Below are 11,868 nucleotides of genomic sequence, written 5' to 3'. Positions count from 1 at the left end.
AAGGTTTGTCCCTGGCCTGACCGACACCGGTATTTGTTTACTTTACTGAGCACAGAGAAGGACGATATTTTAAGGGGCTGTCGTCGTATGGGAAAACCCGAAAGCGCAATTTATGCACCCTCAGCGACCCAGGACATCGAGCTTAGAATAAATAGATTACTTTATGAACGTTTTTATAATATAGACTAAACGCGGCCTTTTTTGTTGCGTCTAGGCCTGTTTGGATAAGTGAATTGCTTCGAATAGCCAATCCGAAGTGGGCGAAGATCAGTGTTTTCAGCAGTAACCTACAGATTCAATGATCCGTTCTCCAATTTGAGGTTGTAGTAAAATAACCCACATCAAATATAATGGCAGCCTCAACAACTGCCCGGAGAATGCCGATGGGTGTGCGGACATTCAGTGAATTTCTGGAGATTGCTGTTGGCTCAGGTCGCTCACCTTGTCACACCGCGGGGTCAAGAGAACATATGAGACAAACCATCAGGTGAGATGAATAAATGTTTAATTTCGAGTGACAGCGTCAACCAATCAGTGCTGTACGTGCGCATTTACCATCTATTTCAATCCCCATGGGGCAGGTTTTTGTTACAACCAAGCACTGGTTGAAATAATGAAGGTCCACTCTGAAGAACATTACGTGCTTTCTGTATAATTAGCATTTAGGACTAAAACGTTCCCTTTTCAATCACATGTCATAGGCTATGCATATTGTGTTGTACTTCATATTTGTTTCACTATGTAAGTAGTTGCCTTACTCTTTGTAATTCTTATATTTCTGACGAATTATATTTCCATGACTGTCACAGTTATTTGTAGTGAGCACATGGGGTGTATTCATTACTCCGATTCTGTTGCAAACGTTTCTTCTGTTGCAAAACGTTTTTAAACCGAAACTGTTTACTCCAAACAGAAGACGTTTTGCAACGAAAATGTGAGTTTCTATTGGACAAATTCAGGTAGGTCCCTCCCCGTTTAGTTCCGTTTGCTCTGTTTGCGTCCATTTGGTTCTTAAACAGTAAACTATTTCCTTTACAAAACTTAATGAATACACCCCAGGGATGCATGACCAGGACTCCCAGAGTGCTTTGCCAACAGCAGGATTGGGACATGATGACATCAGTTCCCCGCAGCAGAACCTTCATGGGGTTCATCCCTGGGGGGTGTTCATTAGCTGAGTTCCGTTGCAAAACATTTGGTCTGTTGCAAATGGTTTTGCAATGGAAACCGTTTACTGTTTACTCTGGGAACCAAACGGAAGCAAACGGGTTGGGACCTACCTTCATTTGTCCAATATAAACTCAAACTTGGCTAATGAATAGGCTGAGTGGGTCACATTACATATAGTTCCATTCATGTGTTTACTCAGAATATAGCCTGATAGCTTGTCTGAAAGATTGACGGATAGGATACTACTGAGAATTATTCCCCCTTTTGGCAATATATTATTTCTGCCCTGACTCTAATGGCAGGAAGCCTGCCTGGAAAAGGGTGTTTGTTAGAGATGTTGTGGTATTTTGAACATTTCCTCTCTTCGTCTCCCTTCCCCATCAGACACTTGTCATCATGTGGTATTGTAATGACCAGGACTCCCAGAGTGCTTTGCCACCAGCAGGAATTGGACATGATGACATCAGTTCCCCACAGCAGAACCTTCATGGGGTTCACCAATAAGAGAAAGGAGTACTCGGAGCGGAGGATACTGGGGTAAGATGGTACCACCCATGAAAGAAAATATATTGTAAGACTATATTTCCATATGTACATGGTAAACCAGAGCTTGAATGCATAAATAAAAAGAAGTCATGGCTAGATTTCATATTAAAGTTTTAAAAAATAGGGCCTTTTCTATTTGAAACACAACATGGAAGTGGAAGGTGTTTATTAAGTTATGTAATGTTGTTGTTTTCAAACTCCTCTTACTATGCTGCTTCAGGTACTCTATGCTGGAGATGTATGATGTGGTAGCCAACGTGGATGACTACAAACTCTTTGTTCCCTGGTGTAAGAAGTCCCAGACCATCATGAAGAGGGCAGGCCACTCCAAAGCTCAGCTGGAGGTGGGGTTCCCACCCATTGTAGAGCGATACACATCCATGATCAGTGTGGTGCGACCCCACATGGTCAAAGTAAGTTCATTCCGCTTAATTTGGGATTCAAAATTCCAGTAACTTTCCTAAAATTCCCAGGTTTTCCAGAGATCTTGGTTGGAGTATTCTAGGGTTCCTGCTTATTCCCTCATGACTTCAGGAATCTTCCAACCAGGATTTCTGGAAATCCTGGGATTCTTGGGAACAGAGTTTTGCAACCCTCTTAATTTTGGCTTCATGAATTATGATGATAATTGTTTGTTTTGTGATAGGCGGTGTGCACAGACGGAACACTTTTCAACCACCTGGAGACAATATGGCGCTTCAGTCCTGGCATCCCTGGTTATCCCCGCACCTGCACTGTGGACGTTTCGGTGAATATGACAGCCCCAGCTTGTGGCCCTTGTCTTTATCTAATGCTGCCCACCTCTCTTCTAATCTTGCTCTCTATTTGTGCATACACCCTTTGCATGTGAGCAGTCTGACAAAATTACACTACAGTGCATTCGGAAAGTATTCAGACCCCTTGACTTTTTTTCACAATTTGTTATGTTACAGCCTTGTTCTTTTTCCTCATCAATCTACACAAAATACCCCATAATGAAAAAGTGAAAACAGTTTTTTTGAATTTTTTGCAAATGTATAACATAAAAAAAAAAAGATGCCTTATTTACATAAGTATTCAGACCCTTTGCTATGAGACTCGAAATTGAGCTCAGGTGCATCCTGTTTCAATTGATCATCCTTGAGATGTTTCTACAACTTGATTGGAGTCAACCTGTGGTAAATGAAATTGATTGGACATGATTTGGAAAGGCACACACCTGTCTATGGTATATAACGTTCCACAAATGACAGTGCATGTCAGAGCAAAAACCAAGTCATGAGTTTGACGGAATTGTCCGTAGAGCTCCGAGACAGGATCGTGCTGAGGAAGCATTGAAGGTCCCCAAGAGCACAGTGGCCTCCATCAAATGGAAAATGTTTGGAACCACCAAGACTCTTCCTAGAGCCGGCAGGCCGAACTGAGCATTCGGGGGAGAAGGGCCTTGGTCAGGGAGCTAACCAAGAACCCGATGGTCACTCTGACAGAGCTCCAGAGTTCCTCTATGGTGATGGGAGAGCCTTCCAGAAGGACAACCAACTCTGCAGCACTTAGCCACACTCAGCCAATCAGGCCTTTATGGTAGAGTAGCCAGACGGAAGCCACTCCTCAGTAAAAGGCACATGACTGCCCACTTGGAGTTTACCAGATGGAACCTAAAGGACTCTCAGACCATGAGAAACAAGATTCTCTGGTCTGATGAAACCAAGATTAAACTATTTGGCCTGAATGCCATGCGTCACATCTCGAGGAAACCTGGCACCATCCCTACGGTGAAGCATAGTGGTGGCAGCATCATTCTGTGGGGATGTTTTTCAGCAGGGACTGGGAGACCAGAAGGGAAATAAGAACGGAGTAAAGTACAGAGGTCCTCAGACTGGCAGGACAATGACCCTAAGCACACAGCCAAGACAACGCAGTAGTGGCTTTGGGACAAGTCTCTGAATGTCCTTGAGTGGCCCAGCCAGAGCCCGGACTTTAACTTGATCGAACATCTCTGTAGAGACTTGAAAATAACTGCAGCGACGTTCCGTATACAACCTGACAGAGCTTGAGAGGATCTGCCGAGAAGAATGGGAGAAACTCTCAAAATACAGGTGTGCCAAGCTTGTAGCGTCGTACCCAAGAAGACTCGAGGCTGTAATCGCTGCCAAAGGTGCTTCAACAAAGTACTGAGTAAAAGGTCTGAATACTTAGCGTTGAAGTCGGACGTTTACATACACCTTAGCTAAATACATTTAAACCCAGTTTTTCACAATTCCTGACATTTAATCCCAGTAAATATTCCCTGTTTTAGGTCAGTAGGTTAGGTCAGGATCACCACTTTTATTTTAAGAATGTGAAATGTAAGAATAATAGTAGAGTGATTTATTTCAGCTTTTATTTATTTTATCACATTCCCAGTGGGTCAGAAGTTTACATACACTCAATTAGTATTTAGTAGCATTGCCTTTAAATTGTTTAACTTAGGTGAAATGTTTTGGGTAGCCTTCCACAAGCGTCCCACAATAAGTTGGGAGAATTTTGGCCCATTCCTCCTGACAGAGCTGGTGTAACTGAGTCAGGTTTGTAGGCCTCCTTGCTCGCACACGCTTTTTCAGTTCTGCCCACAAATGTTCTTTGGGATTGAGGTCAGGGCTTTGTGATGGCCACTCCAACACCTTGACTTTGTCTGTAAGCCCTTTTCCACAACTTTGGAAGTATGCTTGGGGTCTTTGTCCATTTGGAAGACCCATTTGCGAACAAGCTTTAACTTCCTGACTGACGTCTTGAGATGTTGCTTCAATATATCCACATAATTTTCCTCCTCCCTCATGATGCCATCTATTTTGTGAAGTGCACCAGTCCCTCCTGCAGCAAAGCACCCCCACAACATGATGCTGCCACCAACGTGCTTCACGGTAGGGATGGTGTTCTTCGGCTTGTAAGCCTCCCCCTTTTTCCTCCAAACATAACGATGATTATTATGGCCAAACAGTTCTATTTTTGTTTCATCAGACCAGAGGACATTTCTCCAAAAAGTACAATCTTTGTCCCCATGTGCAGTTGCAAACCGTAGTCTGGCTTTTTTATGGAGGTTTTGGAGCAGTGGCTTCTTCCTTGCTGAGCGGCCTTTCAGGTTATGTCGATATAGGACTCGTTTTACTGTGGATATAGATACTTTTGTACCTGTTTCCTCCAGCATCTTCACACGGTCCTTTGCTGTTGTTCTGGGATTGATTTGCACTTTTCTCACCAAAGTACGCTCATCTCTGAGACAGAATGCATCTCCTTCCTGAGCGGTATGACGGCTGCGTGGTCCCATGGTGTTTATACTGTGTACTATTGTTTGTACAGATGAACGTGGTACCTTCAGGCATTTGGAAATTACTCCCAAGAATGAACCAGACTTGTAGAGGTCAACAATTATTTTTCTGAGGTCTTGGGTGATTCCTTTTGATTTTCCCATGATGTCAAGCAAAGAGGCACTGAGTTTGAAGGTAGACCTTGAAATACATCCACAGGTATACCTCCAATTTACTCAAATGTCAATTAGCCTATCAGAAGCTTCTAAAGCCATGACATTTTCTGGAATTTTCCAAGCTGTTTAAAGACAGTCAACTCCGTGTATGTAAACTTCTGACCCACTGGAATTGTGATACAGTGAAATAATCTGTCTGTAAACAATTGCTGGAAAAATGACTTGTCATGCACAAAGTATATGTCCTAACCGACTTGCCAAAATGATATTTTGTTAACAAGAAAGTGGTTGAAAACGTGTATTAATGACTCCAACCTAAGTGTGTCAACTTCTGACCTCAACCGTATGTAAATGTGGTATTGTAAGTTTTTTATTTTGTATATATTTGCAAAATTTTTGAAAACTTGTTTTTACTTCGTCATTATGGGGTACTGTGTGTATATTGACGTGGAAAAATGAGGCTTTAACGTAACAAAATATGGAAAAGGTCAAGGCGTCTGAATCCTTTCCCGAATGCACTATATATATATATATATATATATATATATATATATATATATATATACATACATACATACATACATACATACATACATACATACATACATACATACAGTGCCTTGCGAAAGTATTCGGCCCCCTTGAACTTTGCGACCTTTTGCCACATTTCAGGCTTCAAACAAAGATATAAAACTGTATTTTTTTGTGAAGAATCAACAACAAGTGGGACACAATCATGAAGTGGAACGACATTTATTGGATATTTCAAACTTTTTTAACAAATCAAAAACTGAAAAATTGGGCCTGCAAAATTATTCAGCCCCTTTACTTTCAGTGCCGCAAACTCTCTCCAGAAGTTCAGTGAGGATCTCTGAATGATCCAATGTTGACCTAAATGACTAATGATGATAAATACAATCCACCTGTGTGTAATCAAGTCTCCGTATAAATGCACCTGCACTGTGATAGTCTCAGAGGTCCGTTAAAAGCGCAGAGAGCATCATGAAGAACAAGGAACACACCAGGCAGGTCCGAGATACTGTTGTGAAGAAGTTTAAAGCCGGATTTGGATACAAAAAGATTTCCCAAGCTTTAAACATCCCAAGGAGCACTGTGCAAGCGATAATATTGAAATGGAAGGAGTATCAGACCACTGGAAATCTACCAAGACCTGGCCGTCCCTCTAAACTTTCAGCTCATACAAGGAGAAGACTGATCAGAGATGCAGCCAAGAGGCCCATGATGCAGCCAAGAGGCCCAGGATGAACTGCAGAGATCTACAGCTGAGGTGGGAGACTCTGTCCATAGGACAACAATCAGTTGTATATTGCACAAATCTGGCCTTTATGGAAGAGTGGCAAGAAGAAAGCCATTTCGTAAAGATATCCATAAAAAGTGTTGTTTAAAGTTTGCCACAAGCCACCTGGGAGACACACCAAACATGTGGAAGAAGGTGCTCTGGTCAGATGAAACTAAAATTGAACTTTTTGGCAACAATGCAAAACGCTATGTTTGGCGTAAAAGCAACACAGCTGAACACACCATCCCCACTGTCAAACATGGTGGTGGCAGCATCATGGTTTGGGCCTGCTTTTCTTCAGCAGGGACAGGGAAGATGGTTAAAATTGATGGGAAGATGGATGGAGCCAAATACAGGACCATTCTGGAAGAAAACCTGATGGAGTCTGCAAAAGACCTGGAGATTTGTCTTCCAACAAGACAATGATCCAAAACATAAAGCAAAATCTACAATGGAATGGTTCAAAAATAAACATATCCAGGTGTTAGAATGGCCAAGTCAAAGTCCAGACCTGAATCCAATCGAGAATCTGTGGAAAGAACTGAAAACTGCTGTTCACAAATGCTCTCCATCCAACCTCACTGAGCTCGAGCTGTTTTTTGCAAGGAGGAATGGGAAAAAATGTCAGTCTCTCGATGTGCAAAACTGATAGAGACATACCCCAAGCGACTTACAGCTGTAATCGCAGCAAAAGGTGGCGCTACAAAGTATTAACTTAAGGGGGCTGAATAATTTTGCACGCCCAATTTTTCAGTTTTTGATTTGTTAAAAAAGTTTGAAATATCCAATAAATGTCCTTCCACTTCATGATTGTGTCCCACTTGTTGTTGATTCTTCACAAAAAAATACAGTTTTATATCTTTATGTTTGAAGCCTGAAATGTGGCAAAAGGTCGCAAAGTCCAAGGGGGCCGAATACTTTCGCAAGGCACTGTGTGTGTATATATATATATATATATACACACGCACACAAAAGTATGTGGACAGCCCTTCAAATTAGTGGATTTGGCTATTTCAGCTATACCTGTTGCTGACAGGTGTATAAAATCTAGCACACCGCCATGCAATCTCCATAGACAAACATTGGCAGTAGAATGGCCTTACTGAAGAGCGCAGTGACTTTTTGAAGTGGAAACCTCTAGGAGCAACCGGCTCAGCCGCAAAGTGGTAGGCCACACAAGCTCACAGAACGGGAACGCAGAGTGCGTAGCTCGTAAAAATCACCTGTCTTTAGTTGCAACACTCACTACCAAGTTCTAAGCTTCCTTTGGAAGTAACGTCAGCCCAAGAACTATTCGTTGGAAGCTTCATGAAATGGGTTTCCATGGCCGAGCAGCTGCACATAAGCCTAAGATCACCATGCGCAATGCCTAGCATCGGCTGGAGGGGTTTAAAGATCGCTGCCATTTGACTTTGGAGCAGTGGAAACGCGTTCTCTGGAGTGATGAATCACGCTTTACCATCTGGCAGTCTGAAGAATTAATCTGGGTTTGGCGGATGCCAGGAGAAAGCTACCTGCCCCAATGCATAGTGCCAACTGTAAAGTTTGGTGGAGGAGGAATCATGTTCTCTGGCTGTTTTTCATGGTTCGGGCTAGTTCCTTAGTTCGAATTAAGGGAGCTCTTAACAGTACAGCATACAATTACATTCTAGACTAATCTATTCTTCCAACTTTGTAGCAACAGTTTGGGGAAGGCCTTTTCCTGTTTCAACATGACAATGCCCCCGTGCACAAACCGAGATCCATATGGTTTGTTGAGATTGGTGTGGAAGAACTTGACTGGCCTGCACAGATCCCTGACCTCAACCCCATCGAACAACTTTGGGATGAATTGGAATTCTGACTGCGAGTCAGGACTAATTGCCCAACATCAGTGCCGACCTCACTAATGTTCTTGTGGCTGAATGGAAGCAAATCCCCACAGCCATGTTCCAACATCTAGTGGAAAGCCTTCCCAGAAGAGTGGAAGCTGTTATAGCAGCAAAGGGTGGACCAACTCAATATTAATGCCCATGAGATGTTCGATGATCAAGTGGCCACATACTTTTGGTTATGTAGTGTATTTTCTCTTTCTACTCTGTTTTTCCTTTTTCTCTTTTATTTGTCTTCTCTGATTTGATATTCTACCCTCTCCCTCCTTCCTGCCACACAGATCTCGTTTGAGTTCCGTTCCTTGCTCCACTCCCAGTTAGCAACTGTGTTTTTTGACGAGGTGGTAAAAAAGAATGTGTCTGCCTTTGAGCGCCGGGCCGGCACGCTCTACGGCCCACAGACTTGCGTCCCACGGGAATTAATGTTCCATGAGGTACACCAAACGTGAGGTCCATCTGGCATTGTGTGCCCTTGCCCCAAAACCAGCCTGCACCTTCACCCTGGCAGTCCCCTGTATCACCTAGCTGGAGCAGCAGGACACTACACGACCCAGCCCCCATCAACCGCCTTCAGTCTCCATTACCACCAAGGCCCAGATACCAATAGCCTGGTCCCAGGTCTGTTTGTGCCGTCTTGCCAACTCCTATGGTCACATTGGCATGACAAACAGCTCTTCTGAGATCTTGGACCATCTGTGACAGCAGATCTGTGACCAGGCTAAGCTGCCACTAGTGCATCCTCCTCACATTATAGAGTAAGGACCAAGCAATCAGTGTGGGCATCTGCCTGGCTTATCACCCTACACAACTATAGTTGACTTGAAAGTCCATTATCTTAGCCTGGATCATTTTCTTGTAAAAAGCTGCCATCTACCTCCTCACAAGGGTTACTCTTCAGCACAGACCCCTTGTTGCATTGACGTGTGTTTGCAATTTTAAAATAATAATCCTTCTAAGTCTAGTTGTAAAACAAAAAAGCCACTACGCAAATCAGAATAGATGGAATTTATTGCTGTGTAATCATGAGTGAGCAGGACACTATTGAGTGAACGAATGACATGGACGATTTTGAGTACGTCATAGTATATGACTGCTTTAGACACTGTAGATTGCTGAAGAGTGGGTGCAGGTGCACTCCACTGACCTGCTAGGTTATAGTCATCCAATCCTGTAAAATGAATATATCTTAAAGGGGCAATCCATAGTTGAAACAATAACAATTTTAAGCATGCTCCACAACCACTGTTTCAGTAAAAAGCTGAGGGATTGGGTTGGATAAATGTAACTACTCTCAAATTCATAGACAGATCTATGGATACCTGGACTGACTATCCATGATATCAAAATTATAGTTTTAACCATGCCTATGTGAAAATATATGTTGAGGCTATACAGTTATTTGTATGTTTTACATTTGCTTTGTTTGCTTGTTTACAAACATTGGTAATAAAACAAGTTTATATTTTGGTTTCTGATGGGGTAAGCTCGTGAGGCGTTTTAAGTTATTTGTCAAGAATCAAATGAATTCTATGTCCAAAAATGGATTCAGCAACTGCAGATTGCCCCTTTTTTTTAAATATATTTTAAATGTATTGTTTATACCAAGAAGTGCTTTTTAAAAATTATTTATTATATATATTTTTTTAAATAGCAAGCCAACTGCTTCCTTTGTGTGTAGAGAGAATGTTGTTAAAGTGCTTCATTTTTCATAGATTGTTTTAATCATTGGTAATTTGCACCTTACACACATTAAGCACATTAATTTGTCTTCAATGTTAAGCTTTATGTAAATATGGAGAACAGGAGCTGTGAAAATTCTATAAAGTGTCAACACAAGCTGCCTAGCGAGTTCATAAATGAAACAAGACAAAGTATTGCAATTATTTATGCATGCACGATATGGCTACTTGTGTAGGATATTTTCTTTGGAATTGCATTTCTGTTTGTTTTGCCTTTGTTTTAATGGGAAGACATTTGCATTTCATTTTAGTTCATGTGTAATAACAAAGGGCTCAGTCAAACCGATTTGTTTACTCTCAGGTGTCATGAAAGGTGAACATAGGAAGCAAGTGTACGTCTTTTAAGATTTAAGACTATCCGTTTGTTATTAAAGCAAGAATCCCGACTCATAAGAAATGTCTCAATACTTCGAAGCAACTTCTTGTCTTTATCCAGTCTCCGGCATCAAGCACAGGTAGTAGTACTGCTTTTGAATCAAATTGCACTTGACAAGTAGAAGCAATGTAGTACAAGCCACAAAGCTAGGTGTTGATGCCATATTGCATTCATTTACCCAGTCCTTTCTTATCAGTGAGCTGTAAGAGACTGGATATGGAAAATGAAACTATTAAGTGTGTGTGAATGTAAGGCAATTGCATTTGTGTGCATGTTGTGTGTATTGTAAACGAAGATGGAGGAGGTGGAATGAATCATCCTACTGTATTCACAATTACGCCTATCTTTACTTATTTCAATTAGTTCTAAGTGAGCAATAATGCACAGATGGGTGTTGAGACCCATGCAGTGTATGAGCATAGTATGTTGTTTGAGTTTTGCATGCTGATCAAAGTTGTTTTGCCTGTTAATCATACTTTAGTGTGTATGCATTTCCACCTGTAGCCATGGTATCAGTTGTACAGCAAACACTACAGTGTACTGTGCTCTCCTTTTCTTTTCCATTAGAAATTCTGGTTTTGACCATGAGCAACTGGACACTGCTCAATACAAAATGAGTTATCAATGGAATATTGGGAATATGTGTGCATGCAACGTAGTTATAGAGCCAACGATATTTCCACCACTCGTAAATGTTGTTTAAAAAAATAAAATGGGATTGTTCCCGACGATATACTTTTTGAGAATCATGGGAGTGTAATGTAATCTAGCCATAAATCACTGCTTTCAGAAGTTGTGGCATGTAGCAAGCTGTTCAGGTCACCTTTGGGATTTGCTCAAGTTATAAAACTTTGGCAGGTGGTGTAGAGCTGTGGGGACTCGTGTTAAGAATGCCTTGGTTTGTCGCTATGTAGCAAGGGACGTGCAGGGGTGGGTGTGATGCGGCCTTTTCAAAAGGAAACCAAAGCGCAAGCAATGAGAGCAGGGTGTTGGTATCTGGGCCAGTTATTAATAACGACACAGAGAGGAGAGTTAAAAGACCTATTTTCCTATTATTACTAGGATTACAAATCTCCCGTAAACCACCATATATATCTATGACACTCAAATCACAAAATAAGAAAAACAATTACTTGCATGTTGCATGATACTTCACCTAACCAGAACAATATCAATTGATTGAGGACATGAAATAAAGTTCACTAAAAGCCCCACTTCCTTGTTAATAATTCAGCTATCTAGCCTTGTAAACAGAAACAGGCTTGGCCTGGTGCAGAGCCTCATGACTACAGTTGGGCCTTATGCAACAGCGGTTGACACTAATTGGTTGTTTCATTGTGTGTAACATTATCCTCTGGCTGGTCTCATGACTGCAGTTCTTCACAGAGGCAGAGCTGAGACTTGCTGGGCAGATTTGACACTGCCCT

The 11,868-nt window shown here is 41.8% G+C and overlaps 1 protein-coding gene across 1 annotated transcript; it reads left to right on the top strand.

Moving 5' to 3' along the window:
* LOC139368527 (coenzyme Q-binding protein COQ10 homolog A, mitochondrial-like) lies at window positions 1-11,174 on the top strand. Its single transcript, XM_071107528.1, has 5 exons — window positions 1-487; window positions 1,555-1,707; window positions 1,937-2,129; window positions 2,363-2,464; window positions 8,608-11,174. The coding sequence occupies exons 1-5, from the start codon at window positions 351-353 to the stop codon at window positions 8,773-8,775; spliced, it is 753 nt and encodes a 250-aa protein (XP_070963629.1). The 5' UTR covers window positions 1-350; the 3' UTR covers window positions 8,776-11,174.
* The last annotated feature ends 694 nt before the right edge of the window (window positions 11,175-11,868 follow it).

The sequence above is a fragment of the Oncorhynchus clarkii genome, chromosome 16, assembly GCF_045791955.1.
Source record: "Oncorhynchus clarkii lewisi isolate Uvic-CL-2024 chromosome 16, UVic_Ocla_1.0, whole genome shotgun sequence".
NCBI lineage: Eukaryota > Metazoa > Chordata > Actinopteri > Salmoniformes > Salmonidae > Oncorhynchus > Oncorhynchus clarkii.
Note: the sequence above shows the minus strand (reverse complement) of the source record. Positions and strands in the feature narration are given on the sequence as shown.